At 41.0% G+C, this 26,354-nt stretch overlaps 1 protein-coding gene across 1 annotated transcript; it reads right to left on the bottom strand.

Moving 5' to 3' along the window:
- Nucleotides 1-63: 63 nt before the first annotated feature.
- On the bottom strand, nt 64-17,649 carry TERB1 (telomere repeat binding bouquet formation protein 1). The gene is made up of 21 exons (XM_062500212.1): nt 17,593-17,649; nt 16,176-16,233; nt 15,123-15,233; nt 14,819-14,947; nt 14,249-14,380; nt 13,790-13,850; nt 13,579-13,694; nt 13,316-13,438; nt 12,635-12,787; nt 11,415-11,546; nt 9,939-10,064; nt 8,838-8,995; nt 7,772-8,130; nt 6,113-6,174; nt 5,028-5,120; nt 3,495-3,662; nt 2,936-3,013; nt 1,866-1,979; nt 1,365-1,477; nt 628-837; nt 64-93 (listed from the first exon to the last, which is right to left on the bottom strand). The coding sequence occupies exons 2-21, from the start codon at nt 16,207-16,209 to the stop codon at nt 64-66; spliced, it is 2,502 nt and encodes an 833-aa protein (XP_062356196.1). The 5' UTR covers nt 16,210-16,233; nt 17,593-17,649.
- Between the last annotated feature and the right edge of the window lie 8,705 nt (nt 17,650-26,354).

Below are 26,354 nucleotides of genomic sequence, written 5' to 3'. Positions count from 1 at the left end.
TCACTGTTACAAAGACTGTTCTTGAACATTCTGCAATGAAATTCAAAGCACTCTCAGATGATATTATTGATGTCCTTTGTGGGCTTTTTTCATCTATAAAATGGAGATAAAAGAGAAAATATCAAGATAAATGTTGCCCCGAACCACTGCAAATTACAGACGAGTTTTCAGTAGACAAAGGGTTGTGATTTTATTGCTCCCATGGTCTCCAAAGGAGAGGAGCAATGCTCCCTGTGTGAGGGATGCATGGATTAACCACAGGAAAACTGCTGCAGAGGCTCTCACAGACCACCATCAAAACAGAGGCTGAGCAGAGAGGAGACCAACTCCCTGATAAACACAGGGATTAACTAATGACACTCACATTCTTTTTGTACCCTGCCAGGTGGCAGTGGCAGGTCCCAAGGCTCTCTGGTCTTTCCATACTTTAGTTCTCTCTCTCCAAGCACCAGTCCTGATGGAATTACACCAGAGACCATTCTCATGGGCACTGCACTGACACAAGGCACAATCTTGTGGCTGCATGCTCTGAAAGCCTGTCTTTATTTCTGCAAGTCAGCTCAGGGGCTAACAATGAAAACTGGGCTCACAGCATTTGCCATCAATAGAAAATTCAGTGGTGAGAACCTGCACCTGTAACCTGTAGTACTTCTTGGAAAGATCAACACTTGTCCGTCCTTTCTGGAAAGGGTAAGACCACAAAATCAGATTCCAGTGGTTGCCCATTTTTTGTACTCCTTTCAAAAGGCAGTTGATTTCTTCAGTTGTGAAATCTTTCCGGGCTCTTCTCTTGTTCAAAGGTCTCATGCTCATGGCCAGGGAACACATTTCATTGCCCTACAAATAATTATTTTGGTGTCATTAAGAATTATGTAAATGTACATACTATTTTGCATGTGGAAGTAACATGTTGGCAATTCAGCATTTAATAGTTGTAAAGACATGGCCACACTGGCAAGGGAACAATGCTTCTTCAAGGTTTCTTCACTGTCACCACTCACTGAAATACAGTATTTTTCTGTGATCTTTATTTCTGTTGTGCCTACATAGTTTATTCTTTTAGCAGGTTTATTCCTTTAAGTTTCTGTTACTTCCATTCTGTGCAAATCTTCATCAATACAGGAAAAATCAGACCTCCAGATCCATCATTCTGAAGAGATGTCAGCTGAAAAATGCTGAACTCAATTCAGGGCTAAATCAGTGTGACTAGAGTAGAATCAACACAGGAATATTTTTAAAATAAGGTTCATTTTGCTACTGGGCTCCTGTTAAAGGTGACTAAAAAAGAAACTACGCAATTCCTAGTGCTTTTATTTGGCCATTTATAAACATGTCAGTGCATGATTAGGCTTTGCATAACTAACCTCATCTTTGTCAAGTGAATGTGTGCAATTTTCTTTTAAGTTCTGACACTTCTGGCTGCACATCTCTTTGACTCTCTGTCTCTTCAGGTTAGCATCTTGGGTTTGTCGTAAAGCTACAAAATTGTGAACGAAGAGACCACTTGGTCACTTACTTTAACTAAAATCTACTGAAAAAAATGAATATAAAACTGTAAAGCAACATTTATTCTAATGAATCTGAATATGTAAACGTAGCTTTGCTACTAATATCTCATTCTCCTTAGATCTTTTTCTCATAATCTACATTAAGACATAAGGACTATTTGATGAACCAGAAGCAAATAACAGTATTATTCAAGTTCAAGTGGATTTCTGTGAGAGAAAACATAACAGTTTATTTAAATTCTTAGCCATTTATCTCCAGTAGCAAGGACAGGTGCCTCTCTCAATGCTCTGACCTAAAGGTAAACACTGATCTTTCAGTTGTGCCTATCAGAGAATTCATTTTTTGGTAATACTCACACTTTTCATATGCAGGTGTCAAGTTATAGTTGCTAGTCCACCTAATATTTCTACTATGTTCATCTCTCTTTGAAGTATTAGATTTGTCTTTTCTATTTGGAGTCAAAAGAATGCCTTTAAAAAAGAAACAATGGAAACACAAACAATAAAACATTACATATCTTTCTTAGGGAAAAAAACAAGTCACAAAACACAGGTTATGTTTTAGGAAGAAACATTTAAGAGAGAACCATCTTTTGAGCCATACCACTAATATGGTCTTGGAAGAAAGACTGCAGAATTCAGTTTACTTCATCTTACAGGAAATGTGTACTTGCAAAAGATTATATATTGCTGTAATGAGCTTTCAAGATGAAATACAGTTGCTTTGGTTGGGTTTTTTACATTTTAAAATACTTCTGTGGCTTTCATAAGACAAATCAATTTTTTAATCTGAAGGATTTTTTAAATTTAAAAATCAACCTACTAGCTTTTACTGGGCATTAATTAAATAAAATAACCATGTAAGCAAGGCTTTTGAAAATAGAGTACTACAAATTAACTTCTGGTGGGAATTTCAAAATTCAAATTTCAATTCTTGTTTCAAAGAAGAATTCATCCTAAAGGATTCTCCTTGTAGCTGTTTATCACAAGCCCAAATCCTCAGCAGACCTTCCAGCAGGAACAGATATGGGTCTAATCGAATAACATGACTGGAACTGCATGAAGAGTGGTGCTGAATGCAGTTTCATGCAGCTGAGCTCTGCTCTGAGCCTGACTAAACCTCTCCATTTTAGAAAACAATTCCACAAAACTGAGAAATAGCAAATGCCATGGATGTAACTGTTACAGGATTCAAAACAGGATCAACACAGCAGGTGCCAGATAACTTTGCAGGGAAATAATGTGCATTACACAATTTCATGATTATAGAGGATGCATTTTCTGGCCTAATAATATACAGATTATTCTCAGAATCTAGAGGGAAACAAAAGAAAATAATTTTCTATCCAGTCTCCCATGGTAAAGTTCTGCAGAAAAAATAATAGACAGTAAGAGTTTTTCACACCAGTTTCCAAACCAGCCCTTACTTTGCAAAGTATCCTTGCTCCTAAAAGTTGGTATCTCTTTATGCAGCCTGTCTTTCTTCACTGGGGCCAGCAGTGTTTCTGGAAAATATAACCTGAACACTAGTAGAAACACAAGTAAGTAATAACTGTTTAATTTTCATAATTCCTTCTTTAAACCAGAAAAATATAGGATGTGCTTCTATTTAATTCATTAAGATTTCTAAGTATCCTAGACCCCTAAGTGTGTAATATTGAATGAAATTACTTTGGTGTGATGTCATACATCTACTCACACATTTTCAACTTAATACATTCCTTCCTCTTTGAACTTGACTATTTCTGGCAAACGTGAGAGTCTTATCAAAGCCTGTAATGAGCATCTGTCACCATGGCAAGAAACACACAAAATCTTCCAAAACAGAAGTGGCCAGTTTTAATCTCACTTAGTACAAATGATTGTGTATCAAATTCCATGAATTAGTTTAAAACAATAAGACAATCAGAAGCAAATTTTAAAAAGTTCAGAATTCTAAATGCAATTCAAAGCAATGGTTCCAAGTATTGAAAATAAACTCCCTACTTTGGTGAGTTGCAGATCTGCTGTTGTTACCAGCAGCCACCCTGTGGAGGTCCCCTCGGTATCGTTCTTCAGCCTCCAGGATGACTCTGTGCTGCTCACACCTGTGCAGGCAACTCTGCAACATCTTGGTGAAAGTTTTACTGTTAAAGGACAGTCCTGCTGTGCAGCCTGGGAAAAATAGGATATATCAGAATTAGCAATCACAGCTTCAAAAGAAGCCACGACAAAGTTCAGTGTTTCATTCTGCTCACTAGGATAAATCTGACTTCAGGTTTTCCAAATTCATGTAGTTTTTATGTGCCTTCTTGAATTACTTTCTATTTGCTCTCTTAAACAAAATAGTTTTAAACATTTTATGTGACTAAGTTATACTGTACTTCCACTCCAGAAGTTCTGAGTGAGGCATGGATCCTCTACAGAACTACAAATATTGGTGGGATGGGAAGATACAGGACTCATTTCCATGTGCATATTTTTCCAGGAGACAAAATATATATATACATTATGTACTACATATATATATTTTAAACTTTGTGTTGTAACAGTTACCTGTATTAATCTGAATCAATGGTAAGTCTAGTTTAGGCATGAATTTCCTCACAGGAAGACCTGCTGTTCATTTTTGAGGACATTCCTAGGGTAATTTATATATGGTTTAGATATCCTTGGATGCTCTCATGCTTAAGTTACATCAGCTGAAGGAGAACTTGTGTGCGGAGTCACAGGAAGGGGATAAGTTCATATCTGTAACATTCTACCTTAAGATAAAGCACTGCTAAAGCTCAGCTTGAATTTAGTTTGACAACTCAGATAAAAATAATCCTCAAAGGTGGGTTATGGGCTGCTTTGTGGGTTCTTTAGTTTTCTGTGGGTTTTTGTTTTGTTTGGGGTTTTCAAATAAAGAAACGTTGGCTTGATTACAGAATCCATTCTCAAGTCCAGAGCCCCAGCAGCATTCTCGACCTACTGATGGAGCAGGCTGAGAAAGTAGACCCTGGGATAACTGAGGGCTGTAGGTGTGGATTACCATAAAACTCCCTGCCTGCACTTCACAGCAGGGAGGCAGAGAGAAGAGAATAGAAGGATTGCAGAACACTGAGGAGGCTTAGCAGGAGAATAGATGAAGGAAATGAGCAGGGCTATGGGTTGTTCCTCCCTCTCTGCAAGCAGAGAAAGGAGGAAGACACCTGCTCAAGTATTCTTCTAATTAGGGGGTCAACCTTTTAAGTTACTGTATGTTCTGTTTGTCAACAAACATACATTATTACATGGACCAAAACTATAATTTGTCAGCTTTATTTCAGTATTTATTTTAACAGGGAAAGGGAAAGGGAAAGGGAAAGGGAAAGGGAAAGGGAAAGGGAAAGGGAAAGGGAAAGGGAAAGGGAAAGGGAAAGGGAAAGGCTTTGTTATTACCTAAGGTAATAATACAGATGTGTAACAGTTTCTGTCAAGTCAATCCACTTACTGCACTGCTGACTCTCTAAGGCTTGTTTATGTACTCTGAAAAGAAAGATCTAAGATAATATTTACCTAAACACCTTAAATCTGCCATTTTATGGGATGAAGATGTTGCTGAAGTACTTGTAACTCTCTCAGTATTCTCTGAGCAGAATAAATGCTGATCTAAATGAGGGAGGAAAAAAGTCAATAAGAAATATAACCTATCTTTTGCCATTGTAATCATGCATCAGCATAACTACATCCAACTGGACTTTCTATTTGTAGATTATTAAAGTTTAATTAACTAACAATGATTAACAGCAGAAAAGCCAAATGAAATTCCTGAAATGCCTCATATTCACATTTCTGTAATTCCACAATAACTATGTTCAATTCAGTGTTTTTGCATCACTTTCCCAAAGGATAGTACTTCAACCTGAACATTGCAAGTTAACCCTGCAAACTCATATTACTTAACTAAGCCCTATACACTTTATTTCTGTTTGGAATCAGGTGCTAACAAACGTAATGCATTGGAATAATAAATATTCTCTGTTTAAACAGGTGTAACCTGGAAATCAGCTGATCACCACTAAACATCACATTTTGGCAAATTCTAATTTAATGGGTACTTAGCAATTTTATAAATTAACAGGAAACTAAACAATGAATAAAGATTTCATTGAACAGATCCCAGTTCTGAAATAAATGTATCCCACTAGGATTAATGCAAATCTGAAAAACTTTTCACTTAAACACATGTTCACCATGTAGGAATAGCATCAGGAAAAAGTCACTCACAGGCAGGTTTTATCCCAGCGTTACAGGCACAGGACCAAACCTGCATTTTCTATTAGTGGCTTTCACTGGTCAGTACAGATTAAAAACTAAACTTAATCTCAGATACATTCACTTGTATAGTTAACATAAGATTTAAAAAAGAAAACTAAAATATGTATTAGAAGAAAAGTAGGCCAAATGTTCTGGTAAAATTATGAACAACATAAAATTCCAACACTGTGCAAAGCAGTTAAAGGATATTACACATAAGGCACCTCTCTCATCTAATGATAGATAACAAGTGACAAAAAGTAGTGATAAATGTACACAAAACTAATTAAAATCTCATTAAGAACAAAATCAGCTTTGAAAGGAATATGTGTAGCTATTTGTACCTGATGTGCGTGTCTGTTTAATATTTCTAACACTCTCTGCTGGTTGTTTACATAACTGTTCACTGGGAAGATCAAAATGTGAACAAATTAAACCAAATAAAACAATAAAAACAACGTACATTTACCTGCAAATTAATACACACATTCCAAGGGTACAACAAAAAAAATATTATATATTCAAAAGGGAAAACTCTAAAAAAATTGTTCTAATTATCCCAAGTTACTGGACTTATGGCAGCCAGCATGTAATCAGTGCATGTTAAAACCTGTTTCCCAGAGATCTGTGATTCACGTTCCTTGCAGTCTGTTCCGCAGGGATTGCAGAGCTGTCACTGGTTTCCAGAGTAATTTGCAATTCAGATTCACATAAAGATTACCAAGTGCACACAAAGCCCTCACAAAGTCTTCAGAATACTGTAGCCTTCACCATTTGCAGCAAATGCTCTAAAAGGTAAGTGTTTTTCTTCTTTTCTTACACTAATTAACTTCTATGTTAACCAACACACTGCTATGATACCCTGATTGAGCATTTTTGTGTCCCTGACTTCCTCTGAAAGGTGCAGGAGCAAGGAGCCTGATCCATGGTTACCTTGCAGTAGCTCCTGTGTTCAACACAAACAAATATTCAAAAAGAGAGGTTTTGTTATTGATATTTTAACAGTTTTGTGCATCAGAGCCTGGAACAACAGCTAAGGAAGCTGTGAAATTATGCTAACCAGTAGCAAAGCAAAATTTACCTGAACGTACCATGGAAAATATCCAGACTCTTGGTGATTTCTGTGGTAGTTGCAAAGTGACAATATAATACCAGTAAACTGCACAGAGCAAGGTGCAGCCAGACACATTAAAGAAGCATAATAAAAATGTGGAACTCAAAAAGCCTGAAACAATACATAAACCACCCCCCCCCCCCAAAAAAAAAAGTAGTTTCGCTCATACTTTTCCATTGACTGTCTTGAGGGATATTCCAGATATAAACTCAAGAGAATGGAATCTGTATTTATCATTGCAAGTAAGCTATAAATAATTTTGAGTTTATCATTAGGGAAGATAAACACAAGCAGCAAAAGAGGAAAATTAGCATTTGTGTGAGAGCAACAAGCGAGACAACAGGGAATGACCAAACAGGGCTGTCCCTTTCTCTTCCCATGCAGGGCAGCACTGGAACATGAGGGGAGAACAGCAGCATGCAGAAACTTTTCCCCCTACTTTGCAGACACTCCAGTTTCAGTATTTTTCCAAGCAGTTCTCTACCTGTTGTTTCCCTAGCAAGTGCACATTACGGAAACCATTGTGGTTTTGTCCAAACCAATGGGTTAAATCTTGATGTGTTAAATCAGTGACAACTTTGAGGCAAAAGCCACAGATGATTTTCAGCACTTTGCTGAAGGCACTCCAACGTGCCCTGCAGGAGGCTCTCTGTACAACACCAGCACTCAGAGATCAGTAGCTTTGTTACTGCAATGACTGATCTGTGATCTTTGACCTCAAAAACAATCTCTGGTGGGCCACCAAAGGGCTACATCTTTCCACTAGAAAGAAAAACATAGTAACAGATAATTTAAAAGCCTGTCAATTTGAAATGACTAAAGAAAAGGAACTTAGTATTTCTGCTTACTGTGCATTGCAGCATTTCTCCAATCTGTCTAAGATTCTTACCCTGCTTGAAGACCAGACTGATTTTCTCCCCAAGCAGATTTTCCATTTATATTGTTGTGACTTTGAGGTACGTTGTCTGTTTGCAGCTCAGGGACTGAACATGGAATGTTCCTCTGTTCAGTTTGTTTGGTAGAAGCTGCATCCATAGTGTTCCCTGTTTCATTTTTTTGTGGAGCAGAAGTTACAGATGGAGCAAGAACCTGATTATTCAATTTTGAGATCAACTGTGGAGAACAGACATCTTTCTGTGTTCTTTCTGTGTACTTCTTTGGATCAGCACGATTCACTTCATCAGATTTTAATGCTTCAGAATTGGCTATTGAAAATTTGTCTACAAATATTTCTCCCTGCACTCTTTCCTGTATGAAAAAATACTGGTTAGTGACTATGTGAGCTCTATAAAAATGTTAAATAAATCCAGTAACAGGACTAACTAGATAGTCTAACTCTAAGGGTTAAGCAAATTCCAGAGAAGTTTCAGAAAAATCCCCTGACTGAGCCGAGAGCCAACAAGACAGCAATGCCACTGAAGGTGTTGAGGGAGTACTTCCTAAGTGTTAATTTCAGGCTGAAGCAAGGAATTTGCTATTAATGTAAGGCACTGCCAGAACTTAAGAGCCATCGAAACAACTCATAAACCTGCTTTTAGCAGCTTTCAAGCACAAGGAAAATATTAAACAGCTTTATCTCAGCTGATGTTCACATTCTCCTTTATCATCTATCCCACCGCAGCCATACAACCCTAAGCATTTCATGCACACAAATATTAAAAATATAGGTTTGAATGTCCAGCAATTAAAAACAAATTCAACTTCTTTTTCTATCTCAGAGAAAATCTGGGTTTACAATAAACTCAAAATACTTCATACAATACAGATGCCTCCATTCTCTGCACACCTGTAACTTGGTCCAATCTACAATAATGATAAAAGTTGCAGGTTGTAGTTTCACACAAATCCAGTGTTTTTTGCTCACATTGAAATTATCTTAAGGATTTACTTTTGCTTTCTCCTTAAACTCTAGAAAGATGTGATTAGTTTTATCCTATTTTGGTAAATAGGCCAACCTCATTATGCTCTTTTTCAAGTGAGTTTATTCTGTGTAGAATTTCTTCTGCTTTCTTCCAGTAGTCTTTTAGACAACTTTTTCTGACTTGCACATCCAACTCTTCTGCACTGTTCACATTTAATGAGTTATCACATAATTTCAGAGACAACTGTTCAGCTTTATAAAATATAAAACAACATTAATATTTAAAATTTTGTCAATTAACATTTTAAAAGTTATTATATTTTAGTATGCTAAGCCCAAATAATTTAATTCAAAATAGCAATTTTTATAAAACTTAAATTTATGCATAAATGTTAATGCATTTGAAATATAAGCTGCAGTTACAAGAGGCGAGTTTGCAATTATAATTACTATAAACTGTTTGCACAATGATGCTGTGAAAAAATATTACTTTTTCACTGACTTAACTCTGAATTCTTTACCAGTATGACCTCTGATTTTTTTTAAAAAACAATTCCATATTAATGGACACTACAAATCCCCACACCCCCTCATCTTAAACAAACCTCTCAGCTGTGATGCAGCACAAAAATGTAGATACAGGTTTGTTTTTTTCCTAATGAGAAATTGTACACCCTCCAGCTCTAGAGATTAGAAGACAAGGCCCCTCTGTTTCATAGATAATAAATAAAAAAAACCTGAAACTGGGGACCTATAAATACATCTGACTTCAGAGAAAAAAAAACAAGATTTCTTAATATTAGATATTGATTTAGTCAGTGATTTCAGGCTTGATTATCTCCTGGTTCATTCTCTCTCCAGTGGTACATCCCCAGGAAGAGAGTATCCACTGGGTGTTACATGGCAACATTCCTATTTTCCACAGAATTTATAGATGGGAAAGCCTTAAGAACTGGCCCTACATGGAGAGGTATCACAAATGAATTGTTGCAACACTGTTGGAATTTTTACTCCCCTTTTTTTCTGCCTAAGTCAGTTCTTGATAACAAATAAGCAAACTTCTGTGCAGAAAACAAGCATCTCTTGGAGTACACAGAATTACAAAGCTGCAACAGTTAAAATCACTTGGGGAATCAGCAGAACACAGAGATGGAAATAATCACCATCATTTTTAATGCAATACCAGCAAGCTTACTCATTTGTTTGCAGTTCTGCAGCACAAAAGTAGCAGCTCTGATGAGTTCCTCATCCTGAGATTCTGTCAATACCTGAATCATAAGTGGCAGACCATTGTTCTGAAGCAGCTCACACTGGTTTTCTTCTAGAACAGGACATGGTAAAGGAAAATAGGTTGGTTTCAGCCTCATACACCTTAACCTTACAGTAATTTTTAGGAGCAACTTCCTGTAAGTTTCTGTAGAAAAAGAGGTTTTCATTACAGACCTGAGCCTGCTGCAGTGACAGCAGGAGAGCTTTACATCACACAGGATGATTTGACCAGAACTCATATTTCTCTAGAAAAACTGAAGGATGACTGACACGAATTACAGGATGGAGTTTCAAGCTCATTTAATTGTGGCCTAAAACTTTCAAATAATGACTCTTGTATCTCTTTTCTTCCATTACCTGCTCTTGGAGTAGATATGCTACATTTCTGTGATGCCTGAGATGCAGAAATATCAAAATCTCAAGATTCAAAATTAGCAAAATGAGATTACTAGTTTAATCCTGGTCTAGCCAATCTGTTCCTCCTCATTTATTATGTAATTAGCTAAATTTTTATAGTGATCTCATTCACATATGTATTCACATAACTGATAACTTGCTAAAAATAGTTTTCTTGTTTAAACTTACTAAAAATGGAATTTAAAAAAGTAGACATTTTTATTTTGGCAGTGTTGACATTTTAAGAGAAACCTTTTTTCTGTCGATTTAATAATTTTTCTATTCACATTAAGTCTTGTTTCAATAATTCTTCATGAAAAAATGTCTGTTCAAATACATTTATGAACTACTGGGCTAATTATTAAACATGTTATTGGCACTCAGAGGAAGAAAACCAACCAGAATTTTTGAACATAGGCCCTTTTTCTTGTTTATCTAAACATACATGACAAAAAATAGTACAAATGAACTTTTTATTTGCTTGCACTACCACAAAATACCAACTGAAGTGCTGTATGTAAGCAGATATGCTTGGGCAAGCCCTGAGAAACATGACAAAAACATTTCAGTGCTACCTACTGCTTATGTGTCTTGAAAACCAATGCTCTTACATGGCTTTTACAAATATTACTGGCCCTGTAGGCAGTGGGCAGAAGCTGTATATGCCCAGGACCATGAAAAGGGAACTCAAGACAGATCATTTGCTATGTCTGGATTGTAGTAGCTTTCAGGTTGGGATTAATTATTCCCTGTGATCTCTAAGCCCAGCTCTGAATTCTTGCATATTAGTCCACTTTTTCAAAGCTACCAAGGACACTTCCTGCTAGCAAGCTTTGAAATGTAAAGACTGGACATTACGGAAAACTTTTTTCTGAATATTGACATAATATTATTTAATAGAATTCTCCCTTGTGTTCCAGTCTCGATGAAGTGATATCACTGGAGGAGTTAGTGTATGAGAATTTAGATGAAGCTGACAGACAGGAAAAAGAAAAGGAAATCTTACCAGAAACTTCAGTACAGTGTCCAATTGTTAGAATAATACTGATTTTTTCTCCTGTGCTCAGTGTCTCATTGGACAGCAGTTTCAGCAGCTCTGACACAGTGTGATACTTTGCCAAGACAACACCCACTGCAGCTGTTTGTTAAAATAATTGGAAGGAAATTAAATTAGATAATGAGTGTACAGCAATTATCCAAGGATAAAATGCTGGATTTTGAGGGAACTCTACAGACTCCTCAAAGTCTTGAGCCTTCTCAGCCCTGCTCTGCTCTGCCTTTAACAGTTCAGATTACCCCACCCCTCCTGTGCTGCTCCCAAATCCAGCCCTGCCCATCCTCCCAGCCTGTACTCCATGGAGATGAGGCAGAAGATCTGAGGAAGAAGGGCTTTGCTCTGTGCAAGCTTTGGAGATCCCTGCTGAGTTTCGCTACATCTTTTGTCAGCTCCAGCACAGAGCCAGAGAGAGCTGAATAAGCTTTGACACACAGAGAATCTGCAATAAAAGGAGCAGGGGGGAAGCCCTTCCTGGCACTGGGAACACTGTAGTCTATCCATGCTGAAGCCTAGTCCTTGCACACACCTACAGATCTGAAACTATACTCAGAAATAGTGCAGGTTTATGCTTTTAAACTTCTGTGAATTTCTGTTTGAAGCTCTTATGACAGAAGTGCGAGACAGACCAACCATGGCCACAGCACAGGCTTGTCAGGATCAGGTTCTCCAAACCTTCTGATGGAATACACAAGACCTCCTTCGGAGAGCAGTACCCAGCCAGCAAACCAGAGCAGAGGTGTGCTATGCAGAAACACCACGTTTTTTCAGCTCCACCTCTGAATAACTAAAGCTTCCTAAAGCTTTATTGTTCAGGCATAGGCTTAACTCCAGGATCCAAACTGACTGGCCAAATTCAGGCCCAGAGCTCAGCTTTACTTACCCAGGACTAGCTGTAGCATCTTATTTTTAATTTTCAGGAGGGTTTAAATTTCACTGTATTTATTTTAGCAACAATGGGACAGTAATCTACCTCAGATGAACTGAATCACCCTTTGAATATTTGTAAGCTCCCCTTACACCTCTGAATTTTAAAAAACACTGCAACATCCACTGGGATGTATATAACTTAACTACCTTTAAGCATCCATTTATACAACCTTTCCACCAGCACAAGACTTTAAAAAGTACATTTTAAAATTACCATAGATAAAAAATGTCTTTTCACTCACAGTTATTAGCAATGCAGGCATCCAGAGTCTTTGTTACTACCACTGCAAGTTTCATGCTGGAGAGACTGAAACAGGCATCATGCATAAGCTCAAGGAGAACTTTGGCTAATGTATCCAATCCTCCAATAGAAACAAAATATTTCTGCACATATGCTTAGAGAAAAAAAGAAAAAATGTGATTTAAGCAACAGAGTTTGCAAGTTATTTTAGCATTTCACCAAGTAAGGCCATCACAGTTTCTCTGTGCATGTGTTAGTAATTACATTTCTTACACAACAGAAGCTGGATATACATTAATCTCAGGAAATGTAGTAACTGCATATAAAATAGTTACAGGAAAACATGACCCTAATATGTGTACACAGATGGCAAATATCATGCCTGAGTTCTACCTAAGTCGTTGTTTTCAGTCATGTAATAATGACTTTAGAAATACTTCTAATGAAAACAGCTTCCAGTTTTACTGACCTTCTGAAATGTAACCAGATTGTGGCTATTTGTGGACTTGAGAACAGTGTAGTGTAAGTAAAGATGGTGGAATACAGTTGTCAGAGTAAAAGTTGGAAGAACAGCAAACGATTTTGTAGAGATAGACAAGAAAAAAAGAAAGAAACATTTAACTCTCTAATTAAACTTATTTTTATCAAATGCAAAACTGTGTAAAGCTGGAGCTTCACTTACAGTTATTTGCAACTGTGAGACCGAGAAATGAACAAATAGGACGAACTATCCCAGGCTCTGTGCAACTCTCTAGCAACTCTTTGGCAAAGGGAAAAACTGAACAGCAAATATTTTGATTATCTTCTGGAAAAATAGAAACAAATTATCACAAATCAAAATGCAATGAAATGAAATTTCAGTTGAACAGTAAAAATGAAACTTAAGTGTTACTGATTTGGAGAATATCTTTAAACTTCTTTCACAATTTTCAGAGCAACACGTACCATTCTGGGGGTTGTTGACACAGGCACAGAGAGTGCTGCACACTGAGGACCAGAGCTGATAGCAGGGATCAGTATTTTCATCTGACAGATTCTTCTCAGAGGTGGAGAGTGTTGTTCTGTTATAGACAATGCAAACAAGTCCCAAATAGTCAAGGAAACATAGCTGCTAACCAGTCTATTATTTGTCTGTTTGAATTGCAACTCTGTTTACCTGAATAACTGCAGCAGCAGGCTGATGCAACCTGTATCTCTGACATAGGTTTGCCCATTTTCTAAAAGAGAACACACACAAGACTCCAAAGACAAATGTAATTGCAGACAAAATCTCAACATCAAGTTAAATTTACAAACATTCCCCTTCTTAAGCACATATCTTCCCCAGAAATAAATACAAAATCGTATCAATACACTGGTAGATAACCTTTTCTATACACTCTCAGAAACTATGGGTTTGGATTTGCAAACTATATTTTTAGAATTAAATCACATTTTGCTGTTTAAGGAAATCCTAGTGAGCAACTTACACAATTCAGGTTCAGTTACATGCAAACATTCATCTTTATAAATTAACTTCACCAAAATGTTACTTATTGAATGTTCCAAATTTTGTACTGCAGATTGGCAAATAGACAAAAAGTGTTACAGTAATACAGAAAAAACCCCAACTTACTATTATTTGAAACCAGTACTAAGATGACATAAACAGACATTCTTTTCAAGTTCACACCAGAATCCTTTTTAATTAAGAATAAAATGAGGTCTTCAAATAATGCAGAAGTACACAAAGTCTGTTGACAATACACTGAAAACAGAAAGTGAAAACCATTAAGTCCTGAAGTAAGCTACTCATAATCCTAAATTATTAAGTCTCAGTTGTGGCCAGTATGGGGGGAGTAGAGACAAGGCAGGACCATGAATTGACTGAGGGCCTCCCCCTGCAGTGAGTTCTACACCAACCAGGATCCTGGCATGCTTTGGAACAATCCAGGAGTCATTTAACACCTGCTGCTGAGGGAGATGGGGAATACAGGTGTCTGGTAGTTCAAAGACACCCTGTGTGTACAAACCAACAAGGCACTGATCAAGTCTGGGGATGGGCAGGGCAACTGGAGCACCTTCATTGCCCTTTGCTCCATCTGACAATCCTGTAGTTTCATTTTGTGACACCAAAAACAATTACAAGCACAAGTAATGACGGGGGGCATAACACACTCAGAAACACAAGAAATATTTTTATTACCATTACTCTCTACAATAATCCCCAATGTAAATAAAGCTGCTTCCTTTACGATGCAATGAACACTTGACTTGGCAAGGTCATTTATAAATATCAAACCACCAATTTCTCGAAAGTATTCGCTTGCTTCACCTACAAGAGGAAAACAGAACAGAAACTTTTGCTTTTGTTTCTCTGCAAAATGAAGGTTTTTCAACATCTCAAACCTTATATCCTTTAGACAACATTTTTACAGTGCCTACCAGCTTCTTAACACACATGGTGAACATAAATGACTGCATTGTTTCTAAGGGAAAGCATTTCTTACTGTTTTGTTGGCAAATGGAATAGATAGTGATCAAAGCCTCTTTCTGAGACAGAGGGCAGTCCATCTGATATTTAAGACATTCAAGAAGTAAGTTCAGATCTGTTTTCATATCTAGGAGCAAACACAAAAACCTTCATTTAAAACATTATATTTTCTATATATTAATCTAGTCAGGATTAGAATAAACCTGTCCAAAAGGTAATATGTACATGCATTTTTAGAAAGGGGGAAAAGTGAGCCAAAATGGAGCTACATCACTTCTATTCACCCACTAACAACAAACCTAGAAATATTTCTGTCCATAGTTTGTTATTTGAGCATGATTTCCCTTGTAGAGTAACAGCCTCCTTTTAATATTTCTGGCATTTAATTACTAGTAACTGTTAGTAAGTGTGACGCAAACTACTAAATATTAAACTCACAATTGCAAGGTGAATTAAATGTAAAGAATATACAACCATTAAAACATTTGGCGTGCAAATACAATTGAAAATCTATGGAGTAGTAAGGAAAGAGCCAAGAGAACAAGGCTGCTCCCTGGTACTGAGTTACAGGAGACATAAATCATGCACCACAGCAGCAGAGCCCTCAATCAAGAGGTAAGAGACCACAATAACACAAAATATTCTCTGAGCACCTACACACAACCCTAGCTGGGTAAAAAGACTTGGAAAATCTGTTTCTTAGTCTTTGCAGTATAACTAAAAGACTTATCTGATAATTATTTTTAGCTTTGTCAGAAGGTATTGTTTATTGTAAACTCTTACAAGGTTTGGGGGTTCTTAAAGAAGTTAAAATACAATAAAAATGTGGATAAATACTAGCAAATTAAAAAAAAAACCAAAAAAACAAAAAGGTGACTTTGTGGTGGTGTGTTTTACTATGTGTAGGTTTGTCATTGGATTTGCATATCCAATACAGTATCCGAATTTGGCAACAAGGAAAAGCACATTTTCCCAGCTGCTCACCACTCCATGACAGGCCTATCACAGTCTACTAAAACTTTGTAAACTTGATGCAGATTATAATGACAAATTATATTAGATATCTTACCACACTTATTTTTCTGCACCTTTTGAGTGTTCATTTTTGTTTTATCTCTGTTCTTGTTCTACAACAGCAAGGAAAAAGTGTTTCAGTTCTGTGCAGATTAGCAGTATTTATAATATTTGCAATATAAATGACATCTTTTTTCTAAAATGCACTCTTTTCAGTTTTCTACATTTACTCTGTCATCTCACACACATAAAGTTTAATGTATTCTTGCGTGGCAAAGTTTTCCTCGGGAAATACATTATTTTATAATAACCCTGCATTTGTAACTACCAGGTTATCATCATTTCAAAGTGGACATTCTGCAGAAATCAGGTAATTTCATGTTACTACTGAGGGGCACTGTCAGTAACGAATATTCCCTGCTCTGTGTCACTGACCACAACAAAGCTGATCCAATTTTCCTTACAAGAGTGGCCAACTTTGCTATCAGCCAATAACTGGCACTAAGACCAAGTGATGTCACTTAGGGGTGAACACTATAAAACACTCAGCCTGCTGCTGCTCAAGGAGCCACTAAGCCATCAGCATTTTTCTCACAGTACTGATCAAACCAAAGGCAATGAGCATAGAGACATATTCCTTACAGTAAGAATTTACTTAAATTCACCAAAACCATTGTCACGTTACATGGACCCTGTAACCCACAAAATCCCACAGCATGGGTTCTTCACAAACCCAATGTGGCAACCTCTGAGAGTAGAGCAGCAGAGTGAAATTCAGGCTAGGAGGCAGAAAGATGATCCCTCAAACATACTGCAAGTTTCAAACACAAAAGTTTGACGCAAGTATCACAGTAGCCTATTACATTTTCTCAAAAAATGACTTAGCTCCAGGTAGAAACTTTCTATCAGTGGCAAATCCAGCTTAATAATGGATTTGTTTACCTTCTCAAAGTGGAGCAAAGGCTCAAAGCAGTATCATGGTCATCTTAATGAAAATAGCCAGCCCTGCTTTCTGTTTAGAGTTACTGATAGCCCCTGTTCCTTTCCTGCTTCCATTAGAGAGGGAGAATTCAGAGAGTTCATCTCCCTTTAGCCTTTCAGAAGTGATAACAGACTTGCATTTCATTTTCCTGCAAATCCAACCCTGCCACAACAGGTAAAAGCTTGCGAGCCTTCCTCACCTCTTTGTCCTACTGCTACCACCCCTCCAGCCTAAAATACAACAAAAATCACCCAAACAAAAGGAAGGCTGTAAAAAAGACTTCACTCTGGAGCTAATTGCATTTCAGAAGAGTTTAATTTAATACACATATATGCAATTATACAATATAGGAAGCACAAGGGGTTTAAAACTGTAGGTATACAAGGGTACATCTTGACCTTTCCTGGATCTTTTACTTTTCCAACCTACAGAAGGTACACAAAAGAGTATTTATAAGGCAGCCTCCATTCATTAGATGCAAATAGCACACCTCTGTTGTCCCATCACAAGGCAAGGTGGGAAGACAAGCAACTAGATTTGCTTCAACAAACACCTGGCAAATGTTGCATATACAACAGATTACCTCTTCTCCATCAGTTACAGAAAATAACCCAGTAACATCCCTTCAAACCTCCAAAGCCATTCCCGCAGAAGTGCAGATCTGTCAATGTGTGTGTTCAGCAGCACTAGAGCACATGGCTGGCACGGTCACTAGACCAGGCAGCCTCGGTGGGACTCATCCTTTGGAATCCAGGGACCAAAGCCCGGAGGGGAGAAGTGTGGATTGTTGGCTCCCTATGGAAACCAAAGCCCACAGCAGCAGCTGAGGCCGTGAGGACGCTGCGCTGTGAGCAGGACTTGGGGGTGTCCTGGCCTATTTCAGCTCCCTCCCATCGTCCTCCCTCAGAGGAGCCGTGTGTGATTTACAGCTCATTATCAGAGCTCCACTTTGAAGCCTTAGCAAGCACTCCAGCCCGAATATAAAAAAGGAAAAGAACATATCAAAATTTTAAGATTAAAACGGGGGGGGGAGGGGAACAGGAAGGCATCAGTCTATAAAGATGAAACGGCAGCTGCATTCTTCTGTGGGAGGGCTGGGGACTCCCGAGGGAGAAAATGGGGCACGGCTCAGGTACCTGTGATCCGGCGGCGCGGGGGGCTCCGGGCAGACCCGAGGAGAGGCGGGTCTGCGCTGCCGAGTGCTGCCCGCCGGGATAAGGGACAGGATCACCAGGATGAGGGACAGGATCCCCTGGCTGAGGGAAAGGATCCCCGGACTGAGGGGCAGCGGCAGCCCCGCGGAGGGGATCTGAGGGCGGCGCCCGGCCCGGCCCCTCAGGATCCGCCGCAGCCGCTGCGCCGCCCGAGCGCCTCAGGGCGCGGCCACCCTCGGACTCGGGACCGCACTGAGCCTTCCCCTCAGCCCGGCGGGAAGCACTTGGAATGGGAGAAGCGTCAGGGGTGGAAGAGATCTTGAAGAGCGTCAGTTCAAGGTCAGCCCAGCACTGCCACTGCAAACCCGAAACCAATGAACCATTTCCCAGTGTCACATCCAGAGGCCTCTTGAACACCTCCAGGGACAGCAACTCCACCACCTGCCTGGCCAACCTGTTCCTAGGCCTGAACACCTGAACACTCAATTTATGTTTTCCCTAAAATCTAACCTGAATTTCCTCTCTCAGCGTGAGGCCAGTTCCTCTGGATCTCACTGCAGGCCCAGCAGAAGAGACCGGCCCCGCCTCACTGCACGCTCCTGTCAGGGAGTTGGAGAGAGCCCTGGAGCCCCTCCTGAGCCTCTGCTCCAGACTGAACAAACCCAACTCCCTCAGCTGTTCCTCGCAGCACATTTTCTCAACCCTTCATGAGCCTTGCTGCCCTTCTCTGGACACACTCCAGCCCCTCCATGTCCTTTTCCAAGTGAGGGGCCCAGAGTTGGACACAGTACTTGACGTGTGGCCTCACCAGTGCCCAGCACAGAGGGGCAGGCGCTGCCCTGCTCCTGCTGCCCACACCGGTGCTGATACAGGCCAGGGGCCATTGGCCTCTTGCCCCCTTGCGCATGCTTTGGCTCACACTGAGGCGACTGCTGACCTGCAGGATGTGGCACTTGGCCTCGTGGAACCTCACGCCTCTGTGCTTGGCCCATGGATCGAGTCTGTCCCAGTCTCACTGCAGAGCCTTCCTGGCCTCCAGCAGATCCACACTGCCACCCAACCGGGAGTCTGCAGATCTACTGAGGCTGCTCTCAATCCCCACATCCAGATCGTCGATTAAAGTGTTAACCAGAACCAGCCCCAACACTGAGCTCTGGGGAACACATTTCAATGCAGCTCAGTTTGCATACTCTGCAGCTGGAGGCTGCAGTGCCCCCACAGCAGAAAGAGCTGCCATCCCGTGGCACTGGCCACACACACGGGTGCAGGAAAAAACCCTTTGACTAGGTGAATGCGGCTGACAGAACAGAGCTTTCAGGCACATATTCCTTTCCCCTAAAGACCCCTGAACTCAATAAATGGTATTTCACCTTCCAGCTCTTGGCTCCATTGGATCCTCAGACCATCAGAGATCCATCAGCCCCTCTCACCCTTTTGCACCTTCTCCCCACTCAAGCTGATGAGCAGCTTTTATAAGAAAAAATGCAGTCCTGCTGCCAACAAGGTGAACCAATTCGTAAATGCAACTTACCCTGCCAAAAGCATCTACGGCCCTTTTCTTTCAGAGGTGAGTCATCAGAAGTAATGAGAATGTGTTGCATTTTAAACCAAAGAGGAGAAGAAACGAAAGCACTCACACAGGATTTTGCAAAGCCAATATATGCCAATATGACTTATCCTGTTGGCTGCTCAGTTATTGCAGCCCTTTTCTACTTTGCCGTTTGTCTTGTTCGGACATTGTGCTCAGATGATTCAGTGATGGGTACAACAGAAATTAAAAAAATCACGGCTGATCGCTAAATAATACAGCTTAGGAAAATTTAAATGGATTGTGAAGTATTTCCATCATGGGGATGACAGTTATCACATAGAGACCAAAACAAGCCCTTTTAACAAAACTTCATTTATATCCTTGTTGCTCAAGCCCTACTGTCCATTTGTTTGGCTGACGTAGTATAATGTAAAAATACTGTTCAAGATCTTCTACTGTTTATGCATTCCAACCCTTCCGTTGCGTTTTCTAAAAGCTCTGAGTATTTTTTTACTTTGAAAACAATTCATAATATTTTGGAAGTAACATTTAAGTTCTCTGTTTCCTTTCGGCACTCAACTGCAGAAATGAGAAAACAAAAAGGTCAGAAAAAATTGCAGAGGTGGATAGTAGTTGACAAGGATCAAACTTATAGGAGATGAGTACATTACTACCGCTACTGCTTAAGAGCATCTCTCACAGAAAACAGACAGGTGACACTGTCCCAACTCCTTCATTTCAACTCTCCATGACTTGTTTCCTGCTTTGTAAAGCTGAGTTGAGCCATTTTTACCTAAGACGAATAACAACTAGTAATACACACTTACAGTTCTCTTATAATACTGCACCAGCACCAGGTACCCTTAGAATTTTTTAGGGTATTGCAATGCCATCCCTGAATTTAAACAGGTTCAAGTTATTATTTGTAGCTTATTCTTTCAGGCAATTTGTAGCAAAAGTAAAAAAGTTATTGCACATGTTGAATCTCCCTTTGTAAGTAGTATTGTCAGTAACTGGACTATTATGTGTATGGGGATGCACACGATGATTTATCTACTGCTTCATTCTGTGTGACTGCAGGCTTTGAGAAAGAGTAATCCCACTTGGCATTTTGGCTCAATTTGGTCTCAGTGATTATAGATCCAGAGTAAGTTGTTAGAAGTTTGTGAAAAAAAAGTCTCTGAAATTTACAGCAGAGCTGAAGTGTACAGAAGGATGAGACTTCAATGAATACTAAGAATAAGTTTGAAAAGTATATCCAGCTGTCCTACTGGCTATGTCCAGTTGTTATCCACTGTTACAGTACAGTGCACAAACAGCTTTGTTCTTTGCAAAGTACAAACGGGACGCCAGGAAGAAGAGCTTCAAGGAGAGGGCAAAGGTGCACATACCTCAGCCTGCTCACCTGGCCGTCTGAATGGAATGACCAGTGGTACTGGACAGGCCGTGGGCTGCAGTTGGTTATCTCCAGAGAACGCACTTCTGCAGTGCCAGCCAGGATGCAGCCAAACTCCAGGGTGCTGGGCTGGATTTGGAGATTGGGGAAGTGGACTTCTCCTTGAAAGGTGATACACTCCACATAAGGATGGCCGTTGACCATGTTTATCTTCAGAACCTTCTCTTCCTTCCAGCTATGAAAATCCAGTTTATAAGATGGGTCAAATGCAATGTAGAGATGACAGGTCTGTCCTACATCCACTGTCACAGGCTGCAAGGAGATGAACAGTAATTAATCACCCGTGTGATGACGTCCCAAGGTCTCACAGCTGAAACAGTAAATGCTTGAAGTGTGATTCCCAGCATGGGCTTCTTGGTTCATCGTGCATTTCTTTACAGCAAGGGTGTGACTGCAGCCACAGCAGTCTAGTCCAGGATTCCCTCAAGCCCAAGTTTCTGTGCTCAGCAGCAAGACAAGGGGGTGGCTGCTGGAGAGCTGGGATGCTTTCCAGGAGACACCTTTACTGCATGGTTGGCCCAGACCTACTTATCTGCTCCTTCTCCTTGTGACTTAAAGACAGGTTGGACCTTCTCAATTCAGATAAGATTTTGATTCCTTCAGCAGCTCTGCTGATGCAGCTCAGGCCAATCCACTGCTGACACTACAGAATAAACTTCTTGACTCAAGGCTCTCCCAACAGAAAGGCACCACCACATCCCTCCTCTTCAGACCCCACTGGAGGAGTCCAGGGCTGCTCACCTGGCCATCCGGGAGGGGCTGCTGGTCCGCATCGCAGAGCAGAAACGGCTGCTCCAAGTCCAGCATAAGGTCGAGTGGCAGCAAGCAGGTGTTCTTTAAAGCCAAAGGCTTGTACTGCAGAGTCAGGACATCATCACTGGGTTTCTATGGAAACGGGAGACAAGGAAAAAGAAGCCTCAGCTAGCCACAGACCTCCTTCTGCTTCTGCTGCATCTCACAGTTTTCAGCCCCAGAAGTGCGTACATCCCTATTTACCCTTTCTATTTGTTTCTACCCTTCCAGGAGATTTTTCTTTAAAGCAGATGCTTTTCATGTTTAGAACCACAGCATTCCCTGGGCGACAGGGAAACACTCCCACACATGGATGAGGGAATAGCCCCCTGAGAGGAGGCAACTGCTTAAACAAGATCTAAATCAAAAAAGTCAATCCAGACCATTTGTGTCCAGTTTTGTCTCTCTGTTGGGCAGAACAGCAGTAGATGGTCATTACTCACATACAGACATTTCTTACAACCTTAATGGCTCTAGCAGCCTCATCAAAGCAGTTCATCTGCAACATGTGTCCTGCAGCCCCTGCTACAGGGACACAGTGTCTGGTCTCAAAGCTATGAGCAGCCTAGGCTCCTCCTTCCTCTCTATCCATAGTGATGGGCTTCCTGCAGGGTTTACAGAAACCAGAGTTTGGGAAACTAGTTCTGCATGTACTGATATCAGGCAGGTGCTGTGCCATGGCATGCAATGAATCAGTTTGTGTGTGTGGCATCAAGCAGAAGCCAGGCAGAATCAGGGAGAGCTGAAAAGCTTCTAGTTACACCTGAACTGCCTGTTCCAGGGATTCTGTACTTCAGTGGAAGCCTAGGATTTGGAAGAGAGGCCTGAAACTACAGACACCAAATAATGAAACATCCTCTCTTTTTCAGACAACTGGCAGGAGAGGAGAAGATGATGCTGGAGTTGGGATCCAGAGACTAAAGGACACCTGCTCTGCCTCAGTGTTATCATCGCTGCAGCTGCAGGATGTCTGGGGGTCCTTTGAAGCAGGTGAGGCTCAGGGAAATGCACAGAGCTATACCATATAGCTATATCATAAAGCATCCATGCCAACAGCAGAGAAGGCAAAGAGACACAGGAGATGATGGGTTTTTCCTTGTCAGCCTGAGGAATTCACAGGAATCTCCATTTTTCCCAGCCTCCCTACAGCATCGGGGTACAGACATCCCTGTGCCTTGGAGGTTCCTGAAAAACCTCCCTTTACACTGAGCAGAGAGACTGGCATTTCTCTGGAAGTGGCCACAATCCCCCATGGCAGTGAAGCTGTAACTGCAATTTTACGTTGGGGAAGTTAAATACCACTCTCATCCCTAAAAGCATCTTCAGTCACTTCACAAAGTGCCTCAGGAAGGATAAAGAGTGGCTTTAACACAAGCACACCCCCCCTCAGCCATGCTGTTAAATGTCAGGATGCAATCCAGAAACTTACCTTCTCCACCCAGAAAGAGATTTGTCTGGCTGATATTTCTATGGAGGGATCAATAAACTTGCAGGTAATGGTTGTTTCTATTATCTTCTCTGTCCTGCTGGCTGTCCCAGTGACAGCTTCACACATCACATAATCCTGCACCTCCTGCATGCAAGGGTCTCTTGTCACTGCTGGGTGGTGGCAGAGCATCCAGACAATGCCCTGCCCTGGCTCAGCACCCACCACCCACCACAGGCCCTATTGTTGCCTTAGAGTTATGGCCACTGTGCCTTTTTCTTCCTGTGAGGCAGCTTCTTTATTCTCCACTCAGTTGTCCCAACAGTGCACCCAAAAACCACAAAAGGCACCTGTGAGAAACTCCCTCCCTTCACACAGCTTATGTTTTATTCTGTTCTTACCCCAGAAAAACTGCTTGGCACTTTTTAAATTCACTTTCTTTCTGGGCTTCTAGTCTAAATTATCTCTCTGCCCTTCTTTGCTGACTAAGCATGAAACACGGTTTGCCTCAAAAGAGCAACATTTCCATCCACCCCTACTTTGGGATCAGCACTGGGTTTTGGTAGCTGTGCCTGCAAAGGCCTATGGGAGGGAGGCACCTGTCACCATAACCTTAGAGGGGTGCTTCTCCTTGCCTGCTTCTGCTTCTGCAGGACTGCAGCATTATGGCCCTAGTGGCAGGCCCCTGGGCCTCCACACCCCTTCCCTTCCCTTCCCTTCCCTTCCCTTCCCTTCCCTTCCCTTCCCTTCCCTTCCCTTCCCTTCCCTTCCCTTCCCTTCCCTTCCCTTCCCTTCCCTTCCCTTCCCTTCCCTTCCCTTCCCTTCCCTTCCCTTCCCTTCCCTTCCCTTCCCTTCCCTTCCCACACCTTCCCTTCCCACACCTTCCCTTCCCTTCCCACACCTTCCCTTCCCTTCCCACACCTTCCCTTCCCACACCTTCCCTTCCCACACCTTCCCACACCTTCCCACACCTTCCCACACCTTCCCTTCCCACACCTTCCCACACCTTCCCTTCCCTTCCCTTCCCTTCCCTTCCCTTCCCTTCCCTTCCCTTCCCTTCCCTTCCCTTCCCTTCCCTTCCCTTCCCTTCCCTTCCCTTCCCTTCCCTTCCCTTCCCTTCCCTTCCCTTCCCTTCCCTTCCCTATTCCAGCATGTGTTAGTAGTAGAGGAAAGTAATGACTGAAGGAGGGGTGAAATGCCACAGATATTTTTCTCCCTTCGTTTCAAATTAATACGTCTTACATATAACAATAATTAATTGTGTTACTGGGCTGCCGGCTTCGTGTCCTCTAATTTAATCCACTGACAATCTGGTTTTCTTTTCAAATGTGAAGGATAACTTAATTTTTTTAACCTTTCAGGACATTATTGAGACTGGTAGAATGTGGACACCCTGAGAGGCGTTCCCTAGTTAGGGAGACCCAAGAGGCTTCTCTAGATGCTGCTCTGTTATGCCAATGTAGCCCTGTTTTGTTCCCTCAGTCAGCCCTGTGCCCCCTCCCTGTCCCTCAGTCTTTCAGTCACTCCCACACTATTTCCCCATCGGCTCCCATACCCAAACTCCACCTTTGTGCCACCCCTATGTCCCCTGATAATTGATCTCTGATGCTCTCCCTGCCCCGACCACCCATATGCTTGAACCTAGACCCTCACCATGAGGCTTTTGCCTTGCCTTTGACCCTGGAGTATCCACGTGTGTGGCTGAAATAAACATCTCTGTGGAACCCATTCAAAGGCCCTTGCCACCTCTTTACCTTCCACCATATTAACAGCTAGCCAGGCTACAACAGTGGAACAATGAAAGCATTGCTTTCAAAAATAAAACACAAGGAACCAAGGATGGTAGAAGTTGTAAGGTGCAAGGATATAGCCACTCACTAACATATTCAAATCATCTGGGTGAATACTCAGTGTATGCTGACAGGTGCTTGTTTAACTTCAAGTTTGGGGGGGAGGAAGCAAATGCAGAATGTGACCCTTATCCAGCTGCTTAAAAATTAAGTTGCTTAAACTGGGAAATTCACCCATGCACCACCATCTCCACTGCTCAAATTAATAAAAAAAGGTTTTATGGCTCTTCTGTGTAGTCCATGATGTCTGATGGATTCCCTGTTTCTTACTTCATGTTTCAAGGAAATTCATCCCTTTCCATAGATTTTCTAATGACAAGACCCCGGATATTTCTTAATATCCTTAACCGTAGAAGTTTCCAGAATTTAAGTGTCTGTCAGCACTTGGAAGTTGACGACAAGTAGCATTCTAGATCTACTTTTAGTAGATCTCTATCAGGAAATTTTGTGGAATATCCCTGAGTCTGTCAAGTAACTACAATGCTTTAGAAAAAAACATTGCTTTATGCAGCAGTTATTCAGACAGTACTTCTAGTGACTGTCCAGGAGGTTCTCAGTTTCTTCTGAAGTGCACAGGCAAACCAAGAATAGAAATTATTTTGCAGAAGAAATTGTCCTTTTCTCCCTCCCTTCCTCCCTACCCACTGAAATCATTACCAGCCATTTGGACATGCTTCCCCCTCTGTGCTATTCTAGTGTCCTGGGGCATTGCTACATGGAAGGGAAGTGATCTGAGACACAGGACTGGAGGGAACTGGAGGGAACAACGTAGAGCCACTTGGATATAGAGAATGGACTTAGATCAGAGCCTTTGCTTCTCCCTCCACTCCAAGGCTGAGCACTACTTCCTTCTCTGCAATAATCTCCCTGTTTTGACTTAAAAGCATGATTCTAGAAGCCTATGGGGAGGCGTGGCAGAAGGGAAGTCTACAGCTTAGAGCAAGAGGTATTTTAATAACCAACCTGCTCTGCTCTGCCTTACAGCCAGCTTGTTTAAAGGATATGTCAGGGTCCAGGTTACACACAAGACTGTAAGTATTGTG

This window comes from Cinclus cinclus, chromosome 11, assembly GCF_963662255.1.
Source record: "Cinclus cinclus chromosome 11, bCinCin1.1, whole genome shotgun sequence".
Lineage (NCBI taxonomy): Eukaryota > Metazoa > Chordata > Aves > Passeriformes > Cinclidae > Cinclus > Cinclus cinclus.
Note: the sequence above shows the minus strand (reverse complement) of the source record. Positions and strands in the feature narration are given on the sequence as shown.